The 25,023-nt window shown below is 39.1% G+C and overlaps 1 protein-coding gene across 1 annotated transcript in view; it reads right to left on the bottom strand.

Moving 5' to 3' along the window:
* Positions 1–927: 927 nt before the first annotated feature.
* LOC135363375 (rho GTPase-activating protein 20-like) overlaps positions 928–25,023 on the bottom strand; it is a 26,033-nt gene continuing 1,937 nt past the window's right edge. Inside the window, exons 2-10 of the mRNA XM_064583929.1 lie at positions 20,253–20,402; positions 17,742–17,783; positions 17,020–17,104; positions 12,843–12,920; positions 10,554–10,620; positions 7,840–8,028; positions 4,382–4,557; positions 2,836–2,997; positions 928–1,095 (exon numbers count right to left, since the gene is read on the bottom strand). Of these exons, the coding sequence (XP_064439999.1) occupies positions 982–1,095; positions 2,836–2,997; positions 4,382–4,557; positions 7,840–8,028; positions 10,554–10,620; positions 12,843–12,920; positions 17,020–17,104; positions 17,742–17,783; positions 20,253–20,356 (1,017 nt within the window). The 5' untranslated portion in view covers positions 20,357–20,402 and the 3' untranslated portion in view covers positions 928–981. The remainder of the gene's footprint in view (positions 1,096–2,835; positions 2,998–4,381; positions 4,558–7,839; positions 8,029–10,553; positions 10,621–12,842; positions 12,921–17,019; positions 17,105–17,741; positions 17,784–20,252; positions 20,403–25,023) is intronic.

Below are 25,023 nucleotides of genomic sequence, written 5' to 3'. Positions count from 1 at the left end.
CACGACTCTTCTCTCTCTCGTTTAGTCAGTCTAGTGTTTAGTCTCCTGGAGGGTGAAGAAGTGACTCGACTGCTCCGAGTTTCCCGTTTAACGACACCCCTTCCCAGACCCCGCCAGAGTAGCCTAAAGAACTCTGCCACTCCACAGGGGCCTAACGAAAATGTGCACTTCACAAGGTTCCATCCGTCAGAGTTACTACTGCACATGTCCGGTTCAAAGTAGGGTTTCTACCCCTTGGGGGACAAAAATGAGAGCTCTCATTACCTTTTTTATCAAGTTGTCTTCCAATTCCAAGGTGCCGGAATCAGGTGGGTAAAGAACGCTTGGGGCTATACAAACGGATAAATTATAAGCTGTCATCTGATTGGATGAGGAATGTTGCTCAATGTTGTATAGCACTCCAAAAAGGTATCGCAAGAGAACAATATTTGCTCTTGGCAGCTGGGCTAAAAGCCTAAGGTCAGAAAAACACACTTTAAATTAGGTAAATGATTCCACTTAAGAGGTTGGAAAAACAGAGACAGGGAAAAGGATACATCCTTGTATATCTAGCACACAACCCCTCTCTAGCAGAGTTCCAGGCATGAATGTAGACAAAATTGTTGCACTGAATTTAGTTCCTGAGCCAGATAAACACTTCTCTGGTTAGTTAAATGTTTGACAGACTTTTAAGGTCATAGCCCTGGCAGTTGATGCTCTTGCATGTGTCTTGAACCAGGGAATTTCGTCTACAAGGTTCATGGATCCAGAAGGTGTCAAACGGCCAAGGAGTCCACATTAATAAGATCAGGAGAAGAACAATAATAGCCCTAAAGCGTGCCTCTATTCTGAAGCTGACCCCCATGGCTTTGAAGAATTGAAACTCTTTGACATTCGTCATGATTATAGTGGCCAAAGCTGCAAAACGTAAGCCAATGTTTTCCTAATAGTATGTTGGGTGTATTTTGGAGATGTGACCAGAGTAGAGTAATTATTGCATCGTTACCTCCGCGCTGCAGTCATCTTCTCCTCTTCGTTCCCTTGATCAATAACACCGAGCCATTTGTCATAGAGATCAGACAAAAATATACATCCTGGGATATTTCTTAGGAAATACTTGTGGAGATAAAAATAAATATGTATATATATTACAGAAAATATGTATTGGAAATATTACAGAGAAAATATGTAGTTAAAAAATTCAGTTCAGCCCCCACTTCCTTCACAGATACCCAAACTGGGACCCACACGGAGCTTGGCTCTGACTCTCCATTGACTTGCACACGCAGCATCAAGTGCTTGGATATTCTCCCCCTAAATCTTAGAGGCATTAAAGCAGAGCTTAGGCTGTGGTAGAAATGAAGATAAAGCTCCCTTCTATCATCTAGAACTTATTTTCTTTGTGTGCTTTTTTTGCAAAGTACCACAAACTGACAGGGTCTGGCTATAGACCATCCTAAATCCTATTAGCTTCTTGGACAGAAATACGCTTACCCATGTTGCTTGTTTTAGACACAGTGCTAGCTCTTAACTCTAGCAAGAAAAGGCCTGAAACAATCGAAACAGAAACAGGTGGGCTCTTGCACACATATTAGGAAAGAACTAGGTCTTCTCACTCGGGGTATGTGTGCTCCCTGGAAGAAAGCTACTCGCACAATTGCTTCATTCTTCCTTTTCTTAACTGTCTAAAAGTCGAGAGTCTAATAGTAGACTCACTGAGGTCCTGAGGATAGATTCATTTCTAGATTAGGTCCATTCCCAGTTTTTTGACATGATATTATCAAGGCCAAAGTTGCAGAGTCTGTTTCTCCACCAAGATCCATCAACTTCAGGAAGAGAAAACTTTAAAAATGTCTAAGCACTATGCCCACATGTGCATACCCTCTTCCTAGTCGGTGCTTATAACACCGAATCAGGAAGGAACCTCCTAACTCTTTTTTTTTTTAATGATTTTTTTTTTAAAGATTTTATTTATTTATTTATTTAAAAGAGAGAGAGAGAGAAACAGCATGAGAGGGGATAGGGTCAGAGGGAGAATCAGGCTCCCTGCTGAGCCGGGAGCCCGATGTGGGACTCGATCCCAGGACTCCGGGATCATGACCTGAGCCGAAGGCAGTCGCTTAACCAACTGAGCCACCCAGGCACCCGGAACCTCCTAACTCTTGCTAGAAAATCGATTCCATGTGCTCACCTTACAGAGGGCAACACTCATCTTGCTACGTAATGTATCAGCATTCTTCTCCTGTCTCCTGATGCCTATATGTATATTACTACTGGATATCACTATGACCGCAGTGTAGGAGTGGTTACCTAAGTCATTTCTGGACTTTGCTATTGATCACATCTTCGAACATTAACGGGGGACAAGGGAAGACCAAATGTGACTGAGATTCTAAGACTGTAGTCATTACTACGTTAACATAGGGTTGTTCAGAGCTGTTCATAAGTGCCAAGGTGGATGGATTAAATTCTTTCCCTGTTCTATTTCTTTTGGAAACTTTGCCTTCACTAGGAGGGTGGTGAGAATGTTTGCATGGGTAAACAGTGTGTATGTGTCAGTGCGTATTTTGAAATTTATTATCATGACTAGTAGTCATTTCAGTATTAGTATTTTGCATGGCGACTTCAGGAGTGAAGGCAGGGTAGGCGGTGTGTGGTGAAAACAGAAAGAATTTCTAACATATGGGGCTTTTAACTCCTAAAGTAGCTTCCTTAAATTTTGATTTTGTCAAGCGTTTTTCAGCTTGTCAGGTTCTTAATCTATTATGCCCATTATGGTTCTTGAGCAGTCATGATGAAAGACACCAATCATAGCTTCAGTTACTCGTGTGTGGATAATGCTAGAACCTTCCCTACCTTTAAGACGGATGCGACCACATGAACAGATTCGCTGTACAGGTCCACTTTGACCCCAGAATTTAGTTTCTCCTTTAGGACCCTGGTTGATTTTATATTGGGTGATTTGCTGAAGATGCATTCTGTGAGGGACCCTTTTTGATTAATAAGGGAAAGCATATCCTGTAGGAAGAAAAGAAAATTATATCGCATCTCATACCCCAAACGCAGAGCTCAAGCTTGCCTCCGTTTTGAAAGAGGAGGGGAATGCAATGGTACACTGTTTTTGAGCTGAAAGGACTAAAGTCAATTTAGATTGTTTTTTTTTTCAGTGTCTCTCTATATACTTTCTACCCATATATCCATTTTACAGTCATACACTGAAACATTTTAAACACTTCTTTTAAGCAGATTTTCCTTTCCATTGAGTTTCCACTCTTAAATCAAAATTCTCTGCTTCAAGGCCTTTGCACAATCACCGTCCGTTTCCTACTTTACCATTCTTTTCTCATTATTGCCTTACATAGATGCTCTCCGCCAAGTATGGAAGTCTATTTAGGAAATACACATTTCCCATTTGTTTATTTCTCTTTAAGTGAGTGTATACTCCATTCCTACTTGTTCTATTTCTTTCCCTCTTTTAAAGTCAGGCTCAGAAACTCTCTTCCCCTTCTCTGATTACCCTCCCTTCTCATGAGTCTTTCATTGTCTTTTGCTGTATCTTCATGTCCTCTCCCTGCTGTGTAGAATCTTAATAAGGGCTGGACTCAGGGAATAAAATGGATCTGAAGTCTATTATGCTACTTATCTATTGTGTGAGCTGGGGCACATACATCCTGTACTGAGGCTTTTCCGATTCGTTTAAGAAGTGTGGAGGATGATAATCCTAGCTACCCTCTAAATTTGCTGTGATGCAAGGACCTGGGGTAGTAGCTAGCAGGTAACATGCTAGCTAAGATGATACATTTCTTCATAGCTAGCAGAACGTTCCCTACATCCCGTACAGTGCTTGCAGAGACACCGAATACTCAGTCAATGTCCACACTGACAATTCACTACAGCAGTTTGAGATAACACAGGCCAAACTCTGTGGCTTTCATTTGACATATTCTGTTAGGATTAACAGATTCCTATTTGCCAGAGGATGAGTCTATGCTCGTGTCAGATGTTTACAGTTGTTAGACTGAGTAGACTCTGCTGAAGGAGACTTGAGACTCATGTGAGTTCAGGAAGGCAATGAGGGGAGAGTGTGAAGATGAGGTGGACTCTCAGAGACTCACATACACAGAGTCCATTTTGACTGATCTGAACAAGCCTCCGCATGTCTTTGTGGAAACAAGACCCAAGTGGAATGGAGAATGTCTTTTCCTGTTGTATTTGCCTCATGACTCTGCAGGACCGAAATCAGATTCTATTCTTTGAAATAACAGTAACAGAGCTTCTCAGCCAAAGCCAGGGGCTGTCTAATGACTTCTCCATTTGGGAATAGATTTGGATGAGGACACGTGGCCTCTCAGAGTGTCCCCTCCTCAGAAGGGCTATAGAAGACCAAAAGGAGATGACCTACCAGGATTGGGAAGGGCAAGTTGTCTTTATTACACACATCCATGAGGGAAACTCCAAAGAGCTGTCCTGGCTTTGAAGAAGGTGGGGTTGTGCACTGGCTGTCCTGGCTAGTGCTGGAGCCCAGACAACAGGCCCAGTCTCTGAAAAAACCGCTTTTAACTGTCTTCTGCCTGTAATCTAAGGAAGAAGTGAGATTAGTAGTAGTAGTTGTTGTTTTATTTGCTTAACCTTCTTTTTTTTTTTTTCTAAAGATTTTATTTATTTTTTGATAGAGAGCCAGTGAGAGATGGAACACAAGCAGGGGGAGCGGGAGAGGGAAAAGTAGGCTTCCCACCCAGCATGGAGCCTAATGCAGGGCTCAATCCCAGGACACGGGGATCATGACCTGAGCCCAAGGGAGACGCTTAACAACTGAGCCACCCAGCCATCCCGCTTAACCTTATTTTCACCATTCCCATTCTACGGTACATTCACTGCAATGGCTAGAAGAGGGAAACTGAGGCATTTTTTGTGTAGAATTTTCCATGTTTTGAAATTGGCCAATAGCATTCTTATGGTGTTAACAGTTGTTCCCCAGATCCTGCAAACTGATGGTTAAACCTAGAGACTTGATCAGACTTAGTGTCAATGCTTTCAATCCCATCTACTGCCCGTTGTGCTTTATCACGAGGCACTTCACTTGTTGTTTGTTTCCTATTGGTAAGTATGATTAGTGGATTCATCCAGTGTCAGATCTGATTTTAAAAGCTCAAAAGATCTGGTATTCAAATCAAGCTGAGTTTGTTAATCATCTGCTTTCACAGTGAGTCTCCTTCCAGTCTTAAGTTTCCTCTTTGGCTTTCTGAGTGCTCAACTTTTTTTTTTTTTTTTAATTTTATTTATTTATTTGGCAGAGAGAGACAACGAGAGAGGGAACACAAGCAGGGGGGGATTGGGAGAGGGAGAAGCAGACTCCCACTGAGCAGGGAGCCTGATGCAGGGCTAGATCCCAGGACCCTGGGATCATGACCTGAGCTGAAGGCAGACGCTTAACGACTGAGCCACCCAGGTGCCCCTGAGTGCTCATCTTTCTATGATCAAAAGGATCTGCCTCTCATGACATGATCCGCCTGACCCCACTTCTCAGGTGGCCTCTGGTGTCTCTGCTCTGGGCCATCCCCAAGGATGACTCCCTGCATTCAGGGTTCTTGGGAAATAGTCATTACATGCTGGCTATGTGGTAAGATTCCAGGTGACTGTGTTTTCTTGTGATACCCCACCAAGCTACCCAGAGATGACTTTTTTTTTTGTAAATTATGTTTGATATTTACGGAAAAGAGTCTAATCCACAATGAATTGCACCCAATTCCTCACACATACTCAAACATACATGTATATACACCATACCAGTACAAGGCTTGAAAGAAAACATACAAAAAGAAAAACAATGAGAGATTATGAATGCCTGATTTATCCCCAATTTCCAGAGATGATTTTGAATTACCCAACATTCCCTATCAAAGGAATGCAGAAGAAGAGCTTTACAAAGAAAAGGTGATCTGCAGTGAAAAGCTGAGTTGAAAGTTTCTACTGCTCAGCTATGAATGTTTTCCTTATAAGATACCTTAACATTTGCTTATAAAATCTGCTTAAATAACTGAATTCTTTAAAAGTCCACAGAGGAGCCAAGCTGTAGAAGGATAAACAAATGAGCAACATTTCACCAAACACCCATAAACACCTGTCCACTGGGCTTTTCTGGGATGTAGTGAGTGCATCACCGTATCCACTCACGTGGGTGGCAACACTCATGGCACTTGACCAGAGAGACCAGGATCTAAGAACCAGAAGCATCCTGGTTCTGCCACCTAGTTAGATTACTCAAAAATTCTTAAGCTTTGGTTTGCTTAACTTTAACATAAATGCTGCTGCCTACAACTCGTTGAACTAAATGTAATGTACTACTCAGCACAAGGCATGGCTCGTGGCAGCCTTGATAAAAGTAATTTCCTTGCTCAGAAGGCCTCAGGCAGTCTAGACATCAGTCTCTTCCCCCTCCAAAGCAGACATCACTCCCATTCTCTATTTGATTTTGCAACCTCTAGAAGGTAGGCAATCATGAAGGATGGCTACCACTTTACTTAACTAAGGCTCTTTCTTCCTGCTCTGAAATTGATACCGCTACCATTTTAAAAGGAGAGAAGAAAGAAAGCAAACACATTCTTAAATCCAGGAGGAGATTCCTGTACATCAAAATGTATGCATTTGCTGAAGATACGTGTTAATATGTAAGTTGAGTTGTTGTATGCAACCTGGGTTCCCTACTCTTCCCCTAGTTTTATTATTTCTAAAACTACCCAAATATATTCCATTCTTCAGCTTTAATAAGAAGAATGCTCTTAAGAAGAATGTTGTATCCCTTGGTACAAAGCTATATATCTAGCTACTCTATGAGTATACAGAAAATAAGTACACATTGAGTCCTATACTTTCTCCAAGGTATTTTCAGGCTTAGCTGGATGTTTCATAATGTACATTATTTGCTGTTAGAGGTCATGTTGCCTCTATTACTAATAAAAATATATGCTATAGCCATGAAAAATATAGGAATGATTAAACAAGCTAACTTTATGGAAACCTATTCTTTCTTAAACAGTCCTGGCAAGATTTGGGTTAATGTTTCCTAATGCTTGAATTAGGGTATGAATATTAAAAAATAAAATTTTTGAAACTTTGTGCTTATAGAATCACAATCATAACAATAAAATACTTTCTATTTTGGCCCAATACTTCTCAGATGAATAACACATTTTCATCAGAGAAAAAAATATCAATGGGAGAATACTGGAATGGTAGGGAAAAAAATAGCAAGAAGGAAGATGAAAAAGCCCTGACCATAAACATTCAGTCTAGCTCCAGCCTTGACCTGTGTCTGAAGCAGACATGGAAAGTGGGGGCAGAATTGAGACTTGAATTCTAACTGTAAGCCCAAGGCCACTTCAGCCTAAGCCCAGAATAAATCCAATTCAGTTCCATAACTCTTTACTCCACTGGAGTTCTTCCATTCCAGGTGCGTCTAAGCCATGCAGTCATTTGATTCCATCCTGTGATGGCCCGAGATACTAGATAAAACCCTGGAATAGGGAAGACCTGTTTCCAGGCCACAAACAGCTTGTGCTCTAAGAAGACACACAGATGTGTACTCACATAATTATATGTAGAAAGTGTTCTGGGGATACAGAGAAAGGAGCTAACAGTCTACCTAGGAGAATTAAAACAAGCACACAACCTTCCTCGAAGTGAGTTGGGTCCTAAGACCTTTGGGTTTCTCTAAGCTCGATTCTGTGCAGTTTTGGGGTTCTTGCCTCTACTGTTCCTCCCCACCCCCCACAGAGAGAGTGAGCTCTGTGTCCTCAATTTGTGGGCAAGAGTGGAGACATGAGCCAAGAGAAGACACCTGAAGAAAGGGAAGGGGCTCACCTCTCCCTTGCTCATTCTGCGCCGGGTGCCTGGGCTTCAGGATGAACCGGCCTTGCATCTCTGCGAACCCCTGCTCCAGAAGGAGGGACTCCTGGAGGGTGGAAGGAGAGATGGAGTCCTCTGGTGTCTGCGGCAGCAGTGTGGTAGATGGAAGATGGCTCATTTTAATTCCATAGGGATGTTTATGTCCTATATGGAAAAAATATAGATTCAGGCTGATGGTGATGGCTCTGATCAAATCCCCCTTCCCATGAGTGTATGCATCACACTGGTATATGCTGCTATTCTCCTGGGGCTTCTGGCACTCACTCTGTGCCTCCTGAGTGAGCATCATATTCGCTCTTGTTGGAGACACCCTGCAGAAAGCAGGTGCCCAAGGAAAAGATTTTAAAAAGAGAAAAAAAATGTAAAGCATGTTACTTTACTTGGAATACAAAGATTCATCAGTGCATTGCACAATGCTGACTTTCGCTGTGTTTCCATCTGAGAATATTTAAGGCCTTCTAGTTTCTGCCTTGACACTAACGAGATCTGCACATCTTAGGCAAATTACTTGACCCCTCTGAGCCTTACATTCATCCTTTGAAATGCTTGCCCTCACACAAACTTATAAGGATCAGAGTAAATATATTAATATGCATTGGTGGGTAATATTTTTTAAATAATTGAACATATATATTAAGAATTGCTATTCTCTCTCACATAATGTCAGTTGAGCAGATTTTTTTTTCATTTCCTTTTGTCAATTTCTAGAGGCAGAGCTACTCAAGGGCAGTGGGATGGGTTGCCTTTATGCTTTATACTTCCCTCCCACTGCTGCCCTTCCTCCAAGGGGAGTCCTGCCAGGTGATGATCAGAGGGAAGGCTGAACAGTGTTGGGAACCCAGAAGCAAAGTGCAAAACGATGTTTACAGAGTGGAAAACTGCACCCAGAGTCAGTGAGAGTTGCCTGCCAAGTGATTTGTTTTGTTCTTGTATGCTTTAAATTGTTTCCTCTCTATAGAATTCTCAAAGACCCTGTGCTATAGGATATGGATCTCATTTTTTAAGAACAGAATGGAAGTTCTCTTTCTGTCATTTCTGATTTATTATTGAATGTAACTTGGGGAGCTTTTGCTGTTCCTTCTCATCTGTCATAGATGCAGTGTCATTGATGTGTTCACAAGAATCACAGTGACTTCCCTCTTTTAAGGAAAAAGAAGCTTCTACGACAGCAATACAACCAAATCACAAAGATAACCAGGAGATAATCCGCAATTGAGAATTGAGAGCATTGGTAAAAAATGCATTTTGAATGCTGCCAATGGATCATCATGAATGACAGGCTCTCCGGATTCCTTAGAGCTGCCTTGGTGTGTGAAGCTGCTCAAAGTCTAAAAAGTTATCATCTATATTGTTTTACCTAAATTAATGCACTTTATTAAAATAAATATATTTAAGTATTTGACTTTTTTCCTTTTTGTGGTTGGCCGACTTTTACAGAGATGTCAATATTAATATGAAACATGAAATGGTGGGGGGGATTTTTTTCCTCAGCTATGCCCTTGGTGACTCTCTGTATTCTAAGACTGGGAATATACATTTCGTAGAAAGAAATTGGTTATTTAGATTTCTAGATCACTTGAAAATATTCTTTAGATAACTTGAAAAAGAGTAATAGCCTCACGGGATTATTTTCTTTTTAAGATTTTATTTATTTATTTGTCAGAGAGAGAGAGAGAGCACAAGCAGGGGGAGCGGCAGGCCAAGGGAGAAGCAGCTCCCCACTGAGCAAGGAGCCCAGGACCCTGGGATCATGACCTGAGCCAAAGGCAGACACTTAACTGAGCCACCCAGGCATCCCGCCTCACAGGATTATTAAAAAGATTTTGAAAAACGCATGTAAGAAGGAATGCTCTAAGATTTCTAGCAGAAATCATTGTCACCATTACCATACATTACTATACTTCAAGGTCTGCTACAGATCCTCTCTTTTTTCTCTTGTTTTTTAATCCTTCTATTTTTGGTAAGCACTGAACAATTTTGCTAATCCAAAGATTTTTTTTTAGAGGACTTGTGCTAATAACTATTTTAGGAGAGGTGTAATCTGTTTATCAATAACCTTAAGAACAGTGATGGAAAAAGCCTGAGAAACAACAAAGTGCAGGTAGTTTAGTCAGTGAAGACTTGAGGAGTTTAAATGTGATTATCTCATTCTCTTTATGATGCTGAGAAAACTTCTGGGCACAGAGCAGGTGTTAAATACATACCTATACCTGGATTCAGAGACATGATTGGATTTTAGCGGATTCTCACAAAATAGAGGCTATTTAGTTGTTAGGAACTGGAATTCAAGACTGGAATATGAAAAATAAATGTATGGGAAAAAAAAATTCCAATTCTATGCTTTCATACCTAAGTGAGTAAATAAGTAAGTAAACAATAAACAAAAAAATTTTTAAGACAGCTCCGTTTGTCAGGTAAAATGAAGTAGAAACGAAAAATTTACATTTCTCTCCCTAACTAGACCTTAAGCTGATGAATGAAGAGATGTCCTCAGTGCCTGGGAACAAGTAAGCACCTGGTAATTCTTTAATAAACGTGAGAGTGAATATTGCATGTGATTTTCACTTTTAAGGGTATTTAAGCTGAAGACAGAACAACCATTACTTTGAGATGTAGAGTTACAATTTTGAACCTAATCAATCCCATCTTAGATTTTCCCTGACACTTACCAGTGAGTGGGTGTGGGGACGCTTCCTTGCCAGCACTCACCCACAGCTGGTAGTCTTTCTCAGAGCCCTTGGAAACAAAAAGAACTATGCATCATAACAAATCTTTCACAGTACTTGAAGAACACATTTCCTTTGCATTTCTCTGTTTCCAGAAAGAAAGAATTGGGGCCAGTATAAATGCCATTTGGTCCATGGAGGTAGCTACAGTACTTGTTAACTTGTTCCCTCATAGCCTCCAGTGGACCGTCCCAGGTTCTTGTCATTTTTGATAAAGGCCAGGAAACCACAGTACAATCAGCCCCTCACGGTGTGGGTGGCCCATGGCCTAAGAAATCACAGTTGTGCCCCTTCGCTAAGGAGGAAACTTCTAATCTCAGAGTCCTGCCTTCCGCTGTCTCTAGATTCCTTGGATAATGCTGGCTTTTGCCGCCAAATGTCCCTGCCCTGACATGCATATTGTCCAGAGAGCCATATACCCTGCTATGACTATTCCTGAGCAAAGTAACTTGAAAGGCATCAATAGTTCCGCAGCCCTGGGCAAAAGGAGACAAACGCCCAAGAGGCCTTGAGGAGTTAGTGGACTGAAGTCAGCCACTGGCTTTGGTGCAGGCAAGCCCCACTTCAGGGAGAGAAAGAACAAGGACTCTAACCTAGACAACATATCAGATGCAGAAAACAATTACTCCCAGCAGAATTACCGCCCAGTAAACCTGGAAGTCCTACTTGAAACAAACACATCTAAATTATAAAGATCGCTGAACTATTTTAGAGAGTCTTCCAGGAGACTAAAGCAAAAAATGTTTGACATGGAGTTGTTGGTGATAGGTACTATGCTTGACCTGGACTCCTGATTAAAAATCATGGTCTTGCCCTTATGAAGAAAGGTCATAGGTATGGACACAGACACACACACAGACACACGCAGACACACAGACACACACACATAGCTAAATCTGCTCAAAATTGTATTGCAAATAACTCGTGAGAGCTAGTAAGGTAGGGTAGGGTTTGGAAATGCTATGCTGGAATCCCTTAAATCAGGCATACATAAAGCCAAATAACCCCAATTCTTCATTAAAACAGAAATTCTTTGTGTGGTGAGATTGATCACTTTATGCAAAGGAAAATCACAAACATGAAATAAAATGAGCTTCATCATTAATCAATCTCCTCAACTTCATCCCTAAAACCACTCACTCTCTGTCTAAGACTTAATTCCTATTTAGGGTATATATATCATACAGGTTAGAAATCAATGTAGATATGTGCTTTACTCAGTACATATAAATTCAATTTTATTTCAGATATATTATTAAATTTTGTTTGTACAGAAATCATTGATTTCTTATGCTAAATTCCAGTTGCCCTGAATTTTTAAGGGGCTTTATTATACCATTGGGTCAGACAGAATTTAAGTAAGAATCTTGTAATTATGTCATGTCATAATAGCAAGACATTTTTGCATTTATAGAGGATTTTATATAAGAAGCTGTGCTTTACAAGTGCTCCCTTCAGTTCTGTCCATCTGACTATCACTCTCCCTCTCTTTTCCCTTAGAAAACCTCATCCTCAAATATGTCCATGTCTTTCATCAAAAAAAAAAAAAAAATCCAGCAACTCACACCAGCGCCATCAAAACATAAAGGAACAGGCCGTTAAAACCAAAACAAGATGAAAGTGATATGTACGCAACTGCCCCCAGATCATGGTCTTATTCAGAACTTGTCCTCTTTACCAGTTCATAAGGGGTGTGAGCCGCCTCATCCCAAGGAACTGCATCAAGAGGAGGTAGCTTCTAGCCATGTGGTCTTTATGTCAAAATGTACAACAAAACATATAATTTAGGATTCATCTAACTGGGATTGAGTCCTTGGGTGATGACCAGGGTAAACAGGGATGGGGAGGAATCAGGAATGAAGACACAGAAAGAAGAGTCCAATAGAGGAGGAAATATTTAGAAACTTAGAAATATTTTATTGTCTGTGTATAAAATATATACAATAAACTGCATGTTGTTATTAGCACTCTAAAATTATAGCCCAATTTTATGCTATGATTTTGAATTCGCAGAAAATTTAAAATGGGAAGACAAGAAGAGCACCCATGTATAGGCTAATAATATAGCTTTGCTGCCTTCAATTTCTAAATCTGGGGGACAAAATATGACTATGATATGTATAATAATCAGCTGTCTTATAACGGGAGGTACACAACACACACACACACACACACAAATCTCAAAAGTCAAAGATGGTTTTTAAATTAAAAATAGTTTGCAAGGGTACTTACAGTTATTCCTAGCATTGGTAGTGACATGTTGATAATGTCATTCACTGTGTCTGAATTTGTTACTGTTACAGTTACAGACTGTAAAAAAGAAATGAGAAAAATTGCTATAAATTTTTAAAAATTTAAAGCAGGTGACCAAATAATTATTGTCAAATTATTATCCATACTCTAAAGGCAAAGCTTGTTTTCAGTTAATGACAAAGTAAAGCATATGTAGAGCACACACCCTTGATTATATTTTCATTTCTTTACATAACATGAAGCTAGTAGGAAACATTTCAGTGAAACATATATTTCCCTTCAAGGATTTGTGGCTTACAAAATATAGCAGCTTAAGCAAGAAAGAGAAAAACAGAATTCCACGAGGGGACATGAACTGACCCTCAGCTCCATAAGGCTATTCCCAAAATAGAGAGGGGAGATAGTTTAAAAAGGAGGAGCTAGATACTTTTCTCTCTTCGCAATTACATACTCAGTTTCAGCAAAATCAGAATAAGAACCGTCTGTGACAGACATTTAAAAAAAAAAAAACTATTTAGTCAATACTTTCTTTGTGTCATCATGGTTACTAAGATTTCCATTGTTGAAATCTGTTGAGACAAATAAAACCAATGAGTCTAGGAAATGAGACTGAAAATGTTAGAAGTTTATATTCCATTCGCAACTCTGACAGTGAGTAGTTACTTATAATATCTCTCTATCACACCTTATATTGAGAAACTGCTCCATACAACAAGGAAAACAGTTATTGAAAATTATCTGAAAGGGATGGATAGGAATCTGAGATGATATCGATAAAAGTACCCGAATTCCAAAAGACATTTTAAAAGAGGACAATATGTAACCAACCACGCATACACTTTTTATAACATTATTAGGCAATGAGGCCTGTGTTCTTTGAGAAACAGTGCATGAAGAAGACAAGCAACAGAAGTGGACACTCACAGTCCTTAAAAATATTAAAAACAAAGTTAAAAGAAACTTGTTCTTTCATTGTATTTTTCTTCTTATGAATTGAAATGCAATTGCTTGATATGACAGATGGCCCAAAAGTTGCTTGATAATCGAACTTGTATAAACAAAAGTGTTCATTGATTTCAAACTACTTGAGCTTTAAGGATTATAAAAAAAAGTGTTCAGAACCTAGCAGTAGGACTCAGAGCACCCAAACTCAAGGATATCCTATGTTAAATTGTCTAGGAGGGGCTTCCTATGTTAAATTGTCTAGAGGATTCAAGACTGGGTCTTAGCTTGAAATTTAGTTAGAAGTAATGGCTCTGCTATTTTTTTTAAGATGTCTGAAAGCCTTTCAGTACAACTTAAAAAGTTTCCCACAAATTTTTTTTTTTTTTTAAGATTTTTGTTTATTTATTTGTCAGAGAGAGAGCACAAGCAGGGGGAGCCACAGGCAGAGAAGACAGAGGGAGAAGCAGGCTCCCCTTTGAGCAGGGAGCCTGATGCAAGACTCCATCCCAGGACCCTGGGATCATAACCTGAGTCGAAGGCAGATGCATAACTGACTGAGCCACCCAGGCATCCCTCCCATGAAATCTTTTTAAAGAAAAAAAAATCTCTTTTGAAATACTAATAATCACTTTTTAATTTATCTGGTCTGCAAGATAATGGTTTTCATGGTATAAGGAACATACTATGTTCAAAATAGTAATTCCAGAGATGTATGTATATTTTCCTGCATGTTGTAGGTTCTCCAAAACAGATAAATTCCAGTAGATAGAGCTCTCTGTAAACAAATGACTTCAGAAAAATAAGCTGCTTTTTGAAATAATTTAAAAGAAAAAGAAATGTTACTTTTTTTTATATGAGTCAAAGTGTTACTTAATATATGAAGAACAAGGAATATGTGATCAATTCTCAAGAGCTGAAGCCAACCCTGAGATGATCTAGATGTTCAGACTGTTAGCCAAAAACAGCTATTACAATAATGCTCAATGATACAAATGAAAATATGCTCACAATAAACGAAAGAGGCATCTTAGCATAGAAACTAAAAATATTTAAAAACAGAAATTTTTTATCTGAAAAATATCTTAAAGAAAAAATTTACTGACTAGGCTACATTGCATAATGGAGATGACAAAAAGAAGTCAGTGATTTGAAAATAGATAATAGAAATTATCCTGTCTGAAGAAGAAAAGGGGAAAAAAAGATTGAAAAAATTAAGAGTCTGAGGGATCTATGAACAATATGAAAGGGTCTAATATACATATAACTGGACTCTCAGGAGGAGAGGAGAGAGAAAATGGGGAAGAAAATATTTGAGGTAATCATGATCAAAATTTCCCAAATTTGGTGAAATTAAATTTATAAATTCAAGAAGTTCAGAATATGCCAAATAGGACAGATTCAAAGAAAACCATGCTTTGATACTTCATAGCCACACTGCTAAAAACCAAAAATAAAGAGAAACTCTTGAAAGCAGCTAGAGAAAAATGACAAATCACCTACAGGGGATTAACGTTTGATTGATCACAGACTACTCATCAGAAAGCACAAAGACAAAAAGACAGTGGAACATCTTTAAAGAGCTGAAAGGAAAAAGTTTGCGAACAAAATTCTACATCCCTCAAAATATCCTTCAAGAGTGAGTGTGAAATAAAGCCATATTCAGATAAGAGAAATTAAGAAAATCTGTTTGCACCAGGTCTGCACAAGAAATGCTAAGGATCATCTCTCTAGGATGAAATGAAAACAGTGTTAGAGGGAAACTTGGATGTTCAGGAACAAGTGAAGAACATTAGAAATGCTTATTTTGTGTAAATTATACATAAATAAAGTTGATTTTTAAAGATTTCAAGGTAATTTTCCATGGAAAATTCTGAGTGTAACCCACTGCCACAGCTGAAATCAAAGCAGGCAGAGACAAGAGTGTGCTCTGCTGCTAGAGAACCCTCTGGCCTTATCTCCTTCATGCAATGCATCTACCTGGTGCTTAGAAACCAATCAAAATATTTGCATGGCTTTTGCTTTGGCCAGGAATAACTACCCCTTTTTCCACCTTCAAATACTATTTTGTGTGACCTAGAGCTACTGTAAAGTATAACAGGAAAAAAAAAATGTCACTTAAAGATACCCAAAGTATCTTGTTCATCATTGCAAATGTCTTGGCTACTGCACTACAATTTCAGAAATCAAATTTTATACCAAGAATGGGCAACTGGTTTGATTTTTTTTCCCCCAACAGCCAAAAGAAAATGAGATAGAAATATGCTGATCCCTTAAAAGTGTCATCCCTCTGAGCTCAATTCAACCCTGATATTCCTTGGATCAAAAGACCTTTCAAAACCCCTCTGCAGTTGATATAACTACTAAGTGAAATACCTGACCCTTGAGTAGATCCTGTACTGGAAAGGAGACATTATTGAGGTCAACTGACAAAATGGGAACATGGAAGGCAGAGTAAAGTATTACACCGATGTTAAATTTACTAAAGGTGATAACTGTGTGATGGTGATATAAGAGGATATCTTTATTCTTGGGAAATACCTAGGTTTAAGGATAAAGGGCCATGGCATTTGTATGACCCTCAAAAATAAGTATAACATACACATAATAGGGACAGAGAAAGAAAATAAATGATAAAGCAAGTGGAGTAAAATGTTACTAATAGCTGAATCTAGGTAAAGGGTGCATGGGGTGTTTTTTGTTTTATTTTTATACCTACAACTTTTCTGTGAGTTTACAGTTATACCAAATAAAGCGTCAATGGGGGGAGGGTGGAGAACTGTGGAAACAATCCAAACCATTCTGTACATAAGTAGTAACCATTGGGAAAAAATGTTTACTTCTAGTAGGAAATACCTGCATGTGAAAATCACCTTATTACAAGCCAGTGTTGTTGCTATTAGAAAGAACCAGGGAAATATTATGGATATTTAACATGCAATATTCTTTTCATGCTTAAGTACTGTGGCATGGATTCCTCTCACTTCATATTACCTAGGATTCACTCTTTATGTATACAAAGACACGTGTAGACAGGAAAATACATTTTCCCACATGGTACTTTTCTAAATACTCTCTCTCTTCTTATCTCTTGCTCTCTCCTTCCTACCTCCCCATCTCTCCCTCCCTCCCTCTCTCTATCTCCATCTCCATCTCTTTCATTCTATCTGAATCAGGAACATGGAATTTAATTTTTGGTCTTAAAAACACTTACACAGGCACAGTTCTTGATGTCCTCAGTGAAGATTCTGAGAGGAATGCTTTTGGGCTGGTCCTTCTCTTTGGCCAGATTGATGTACCTAATCAAATTCAATAATAACCCCAAATAGAGTAGGATGAATTAGCTATTAGCTTACTTTCAAATTGATCTATGTGGCTAAAATTTTCAACATACTCTGTTATTTTTAAATGCATGTAAATAAACTCAGCAACATCAAATTATGGGTTGGAAGAAAACATGCAAAACTATTTCAGGAAAGTAAGACATGACTCAGAAAACAACAGGTTGCTCTTGTCATGTAAGATGTGAGTAGCGGATCCAGTCATCAAAGCTTTCCTGCCTAGACTGGAGGGCCCAGCACCTTCAAGGGTAGGAATGAGAAGGTGCTTTGAGCATCACTCAGGAGAGTAAATTGCACTTAAGAAAATTTAATATGTATCTTTTGAGAATAATGTTAGCTCCAATCATTAGGTCTGAGAGAAGGGGAAGATGAGAGTGATAACCAGAATTTCATCAAAAATAAGCAATATGTGCATGTAAATAAGAGCAGATTATTTGCAGTAGCAGCCAGGGTACATCTAAATAAGAAATTATTTGAGGATAGTCTAACAATTTCTACTAAGTAGGGGAAGCATAGTGTGTGGGGGCACTGCTTTGAAGAGATTTATTCTTTTCTCATGGGTTAAAGATGTATAATATGTATAGTGACAAGATACCTTTGAAGGAAAGAATGCCATTTTTCCTTTTGTTCCGAAGAACTGCAATTTAAAAAAAATGGGAAGAAAAAATTAAGATACATACAATACTTATACTAGCAAAATAAGATCACCATTCCAGAAAAAAAATAGCAGCAGCCAGTTGTTAAGGATGTGGATGCATGTGTTAATATCATACTGTCCTCATAGTTGCGCTTTGGAGGGACCCCACTCTTTTATGAGCGTATTAAAGCAATGGGAAGTAGATCCTAAAGTGGGAGAAAAGTTGGTTTTGAATCTGAACACTTAATTGTAACTATGTGATGCAAGCTATGTGATCATGGGCACTTTGCTTCACTGCGCTGATCTTCAGTTTCCAGAACTGGAAAAGGGTTAATTATACCCCGAGTGTTCCTGCAGCTGCAAGTGCTATTCAGATATAAAGAACATTATTATTCAAATTAAATCATACTTAAGAAATTTGGCATTTGGATGGAACTATCTTGGCCCAGAAACAAGAATAGCTTTTTAGGAAGAAACACCTGTAATATTTTTATTTCTTTATACACATAGCAGATTGGAATGTGTTAAATTAGTTTCTAGAAAACATTCTTCGTTACTGTGATCCTCTGAGCAAGATCGATCCAGCTAGTGCTAAACTACTAAAGGTTAGTCTTTTCTCAACTAAAGTTTTCACAGCATTTAGTACCCAAAGTTGCGAATGTTTTAAGCCTCATGCATACATGGCCTTACCACTTACTAGCGTTTTTTTACCGTGGTAAACTACACAAAATAAAATTGACCATTAGTGACCTTTAGTACATTCACAGTTTTGTGCAACTACCGTGACTGTTTAGTTCTGGAACATTTTTTCACCCAAAAGCAAACCTGTGTCCACGAAGCAGTCACTCTTCCTTCCTTCCTGTTTCTAGCTCCTGTACCATATTTTGTGTATTTGTTGATAAACACTTGGGTTGTTTCTACTTTTGTTTGTTTGTTTGTTTTTTGGCTATTGTCGACAATGCTGCTATGAACGTTTGTGTATCAATTTTTGTGTGGACCTACGTTTCTCTTGGGTATCTATCTGGGGGTGGCATTGCTGGGTCGTATAGTAATTCTGTTTGACTTACTGAGGAACCATCAAACTGTCCACAGTGGCTGCCACATTTTATACTCCTCCCAGCAACACTGCTCCCCAACCCCTCCATCGCTGTTTCAGGATTTGTCCCATCTGGAAAATGGAACGCCCACTTAGCGTCCCAGCCTGCCTATGCGCATGGACACAGCTTCTAGTTAGCCATGCTGATCTGCAGAACAGTAATAACCACAAATAGCAAAAGCACTAGGTGCCAGGAATTGTTATAAATGCCTTCTATATGTTTACACAGCTTTTTAACTAATATAACATGTATAAGCCTGGCTTCCACATTTTCCTGCTTGTTAGGGAAAAAAAGTCTCTTGGAAACTCCCCTGTCAAAGACTTTATACATTCCCAATTGAAACTGTTTCCTTCCATTTGCAACATGGAGAAGACAGGAAGCAAGAGGAACTGAGAATCTTTACAGAAATGCGTCGTGGAAAAGAAGACATGCGGAGAGCATATAAATACATATTTCTTCCCAATAAGCTTTGAAAATTTCTCCTTAAGTCAACGCTGCATTATAGGGCTTAATAAATTAACAACTTGTAAACATTTTCGTTGTCTTCCCTTTGTGATGACGTGGGACATTTTGGTGGAGTGGGGTGAGGAGAAGAAAGAAGGGTGTTAAGTGCATGTGATGAACACTCATTGTGCAAAACAAGAATGAGACTTGGGGTGTGGTTGTTTCAAACAGCAGATGTAAGTGTTGCACCACCCCTGTAAACTCAGGAGTGTCTGCTCAGGATGTCCGGGGTAGAGAGTCACATTCCCCATCCTCGTGTCAGCCTAAGAATGTGTCTTGCACAACTAACCTCTACTCAATGCAATCATACTTTTGTTTTAGATGGTCACCTCTCTAGAGACACCAACTAAGATAATCAGTACACAGCAATTCAGGCAACCTCATATTCAATGACATGATTAATTTATTTGTATAATTCCATACTATTTTTAAAGGAATGACCTTGGGAGTATAAGAGCAATTTTTCAAATTTAATTGGACTCTTTAATAGTACTTGCTCAAGAAAAATATGCCAGTGATTTAGAAACACACATACCCCCTGGGAATTAGGGGGCAGGATATTGGAGAGGGGTTCTAGAACCTCACTCTCTTGATTCTCCTTCCATATGCCTAAAACACCCAATTCCTCAAGTGGCTCCTAGAGCCCATGGGAAAAACCACTGATCAAAACCAAAAGAAATTACTCCAATAGTTCCCACTCTATGTTATCTACTTGCTCCCATTTGTACATACCTTTTGGGGGGAAGTACAAGGCAAATGAGTGTCATTATGGGAAGTCAAAAAGGGAGTCACTGGCTTGACATATAATCAGATTAAAATGTTTTTCTTTTTATCCCATGTAAATACAAGACCAAACGGTCGGTCTTACCCGAAGGTGGCCACAAAGGTCACCGTGGGCCAGCCCAGGATAAAGGACCTCCCAGCACAGATGTTGGCATCCTCCACTCTGTCCATACAGTTGGCAGTCCACATGGTGTTCAGTGGTATTTTCTTTTTTATCTTAAGTTTTTTCTTATACCTAGAAAGATACCCAAACAAGACCTCTGTTAGTTTGTTTCATAAATCTTATGGGAACAGCTGTGCTCATCAGAGACCAGTTCTCACTGCTCCAGGGCACAGCATGCCTCCCTTGTCTCTATTACCCTCTGTGCCCAGCACAGCAAATGGTGACATGACCTTTACAAAGTGTGTGTTGAGCGAAGTCTGGCCCTAGGAAGGCCCTGAAAACACTTCCTCAAATGGCAGCAAGTGGCCATTTTTCTGAATGTTGAGTGTTGAGTAAAGACTATATATTCCAGAGCTTTTTAAGAAAACCATTAATTCATTTATTATTGTTAGAATTTGTTTCTTATTATATATAGTTTTATGGTTATTATTATAGTTAATTATTCATTTATGACTTGCTTACTTCAAAAAGTATTTGAGGGGCTGAACAAAGCTACCTGATACACGATTTATAAAAATAGTCATACAATTTTTTGCTTAAGAGACACAAACCAGGGGGCGTGCCTGAGTGGCTCAGGCGGTTAAGCATCCAACTCTTGGTTTCGGCTCAGGTGGTGATCTCAGGGTCTTGAGATCGAGTCCCCATGTAAGGCTCCCCTCTCAGTGGGGAGTCTGCTTCCCCTCTCCCTTTGCCCCTCCCCCCGCTCACGCTCATTCTCTCTAAAATAAATAAATACATAAATAAATCTTCAAAAAAAAGAGAGAGAGAGAGACAAACCAAGAACAAAAAATAAACTTGGATCAGAAAGATTTTTTTGGGGGGGGGGGATCAGAAAGATTTAAAAGTTATTTTCAACCTTAATTTTAAAAAAAAATACTTTCTAGCCTTTAAAGCATAGGTTATTTTCAATTTCCCTTCTTAAAATTTTATCCATATCATTTTCCCTTAGATTATGGCTAAAACTGAAAAACTGTTAGCCTACAGATTGAGCCCAATTTAAAAATCATCAATCCATCCATCAATCAATCCCAGATCAGCGGTCAGGAGGTCTTATATGTGAGTGATGGATACTTCCCATTTCTCTGAGGAGTCAGAAGGTGATCAACTTTGTCAGTGGTGAAATTGCTTTTTGACAATTTCTGCCTAATCTTCTTTGATCTCTAACATGAAAACCACCATATTGATTGATTTGGTTAATTCACAACTTTAACTCTCAGGTGGGCTTGGGATTTAAATAGTTATAAGCCCTCTGAGGGATGCTTAGGGAACTTGGACACACCACTCTGGAACTCCTTACTATTCAGAAACACATGTGGAAACACTAAACTAAAATGAGATCAAAGACACCTCATGTGCAAAAATCCCTGTGACTCCAGTGATTCATGGAACAATTAAAGCTAAGACTCTCCAATGGGTTTTATGAAATAAAAATAATTTTGCTGGACGCACACTTGAAGGATAATCTAGATTCAAAGTTTATGACACAATGAATAAAGTCATCGGATAAAATCATTATCAGATATCAGATGTCTGATTATCAGATAAAATCATTTTTCTAGATAGTAACTCCAAAGGCATTGTCAGGGTAAAAATATATGGCTAATGGGAAAGATAGACATATATCTGTTGGTTTTTAAGATTTTTTTTTTTTTCTAATGTAGGTATCTGTGTGTATACAGACACCCAAGGTACTGTGTGGGAACTTCCAAATACATTGACCTGGAAAAAGGCATTTCAGTAATTCTCTCCTTAGTTCAAGAAAGCACCAAGATTATCTACTCCAAACCAAGGAGTTATCCCAAAGCCCAGAGCATGGTTTCGACTGTCCTATCACATTTGGAGCACTTATCATATGCCAAGCACTGTTCTAAATATTTTATAAATACAAATATAAAAAATGTAATCCTCAAACAACTACACTAGGTGGTCTTTATTAGCTCCATTTTACAAATAAGGAAACTCACAGAAAGGTCAACTAAATTGCCAAAGGCAAGAGAGTTTGAACCCAGACAGCCTAACTCATGAGCCCATGTTTGTAACCACTTGGCCTCTGTGGCTGCTGACCTATCGTTCCATGAACTACCCTTCTCATGTTTCCTACCCTCACTCAGCCTCACTTCGATCCCCAGAGCCATCAGGCTTTCTCATTGGATTATCTGGGGAGTGAGAGGATAAATCTCAAGACATTATATTAACAAAGCTGGTTACTAGCTTGGAAATATTTAAAGTTTATTACAACAAAGCTTCATACTTCAGTGGATTCTTCTAGGGTCTTACTGCATTTCTTCACTCTCAATCACTGACCCAACTGGATTATCTCAGTAGAAATTAGAAAGTATTAATCTAATGTAAACTGACTTGAGGAGAAGAAAGAGGAGGAGAAAGAACTGTGGTTTTTATTTCTAAAAATAGTCCTTTATTATATTTGTATTAACATGATGGATATCACTCTTGCTTTCTGCTACCTCAACCTTTATACCAGAAGGGAAGCCCCAGTGCACTGTGGAAATTTACAGGATTCTAGGGGGATTTCCCCTGTTCTAAGATAGGGGTATCCTTTTACAGATGTTGGGAGTGGGGGTCCTGTTATATTCTGTAAGTAATTCTTTGTAATTTCACGGATAATGAGTTAATAGTCATCTTCATCTTTTGACCTAATTTAAATTCATTTTTTGTTTCATTTTATATTCTTTAATAACTACATATGAGGGATGTGATGTCTAAAGAACTAAGTTCAGTCCCTTCCTTTTTGTAAATTCTTCATGGGCCTCTACTAGTATTAATATCTTAATATTTATCAAGCAGATACTGTTCTTAAAAATAAAGTAATAATTTTCTTTGAAAAATAACTTATTTAGTATTCTAATGAATATCAAAAGTAATAAGGAAGGTTCCATCTGACCTCAATTCTTGAGAAATTTCTGAAGGCGTATGAAAAGAATCCCCAAACAATTTTCACTATTATTAACATCTTGTACGACTAGAGAAATATAATTTCTTTGTGAAGAAACAAACATTTAAATTCCTTTTATTATTACACACAAACTAAAATTCACTAATTTTGACAGAATACAGAGGTAGCAATTAGTCAACTACTTACCCAATTTGTGTTAATTTCTATAGCGTCAACCTAAAGATGAGAGTTTCCAGCTGAAGCCTGCAGGTGAGCTGAGGTAAAACAGAACCTGGGTCACCCCAACCCCTTCTTATGGCTAATTGGAAAACGTAGGCCCTAAATTCAGATGATTAATTTGAACAGATTGATTCAGGACATAACACAATCCTCCAAGAACAAGGATGACAGGGATGAAACAAGGTTGTTAATGCAGGAGCTATTTCTTTTTAGTTGTTTCCTTCTAGAAAAAAAAAATGTAAACTTGTCCAATATTCACAGTGATCATAAATATACCCAAATGTTTACTATGGGAATGTTCTCATGGTCGTTTTCTAAAAACTGGCAAAAACTTGTACGCGGCCACAGCATGAAGTGCTGCTCGTGACTGCTAGGGACAGAATTGTGTCCCCTCCCCCACTGCTCCCCACAGTCTTACCGTGAAGCCCTCTCTGCCAATATGACCATGTTTGAAGAGAGAGCTTTTAAGCGGTAACTAAGTGTAAATGGGGCCATCAGGGTAAGGGCTTAATCCAGTAGGATTGGTGCCCTTGTAAGAAGAGGGAGAGAGAGCTCTGTGTGTGTGTGTGTACATGCAGGCGCTGAGGAAACCCCACAGGGCATAGGCGAGAGGGCAGCCATCTGCACGCAGAAAGACAGCTCTCGCGGGAACCTGACCCTGATGGTGTCCCGAACTTGGACTTCCAAAAATCTGTGTTCTCTCTCTGTCAAGGGCCTTGGTTTTAGAAGCCAAATTCAAGTGCCTGAGATCACTTACATTTTCTAATATTCCAAATGGATGTAAAAAGTATATAAGATAATCTTTCAGGAGCTGAGTCTCTTAAAGAGAACATTATTAAATACATTGATGTAGATTTTGTCACATCATAAAAACCCTTGCGTAGACACAAAGACCTATCTCAAAAGCAATATGTGAAGAGGAAAAATGTTGCACTTCTTTTGTAATAGTGAACCAATCAAAATAAAAAATTCAGCTCTTAAAAGGATGCAGTTCTCTCATGGGGAAAGAACACTGCCTTTATATAAAATCTTTTCAGCAGAACACCGTAGGTTCTGTAAAACCCGCTGAGAGGTAAGCAGTATCCAGGACAATAAATGGCTCTAGTAAGAAAAGAAAGGTCTTCTCCTCTCCCTAAGTGCTATAATAATTACAAAGATGAAAACAAAGTGAAGGACAACCTGTTCCCCTTATAAATCGAATGGGAGTGGTCTGCAAGGTCCCAAGGAGCAGGAAAGGAGTTTGCTGTTTGTTAGCGTGTCTCGGGCTGAGCATGCAAGAGTAGGTGTGGCATGGTGTGGCAGGAAGAGTGTGGCCTTGGGATGAAGGCAGGCCTGGCTTGGAGTCTCTCCCACCATTTCCCTGTGGATGACAGGTCCATTCCTGAGACTTCCTCCATCCCCACTTTCATTTCTGCAGTCGGTGGATGGTAACAATACTGGCCTTGGAGGGCTGTGGGGAAATTACACGAGGAATCTGTAATGCTCCTCGTGTGGTCCCCAGCATGCATCCCACACATTTTAGTCTCCTGTACTCACCTTGGTTAAATAAAGGGAATGGTA

Source organism: Mirounga angustirostris, unplaced genomic scaffold (assembly GCF_029215605.1).
Source record: "Mirounga angustirostris isolate CCGP_5_RB_7025 unplaced genomic scaffold, mMirAng1.0.hap1 SCAF_147, whole genome shotgun sequence".
Classification (NCBI taxonomy): Eukaryota; Metazoa; Chordata; class Mammalia; order Carnivora; family Phocidae; genus Mirounga; species Mirounga angustirostris.
This window is presented reverse-complemented; position numbering and strand designations above follow the sequence as displayed.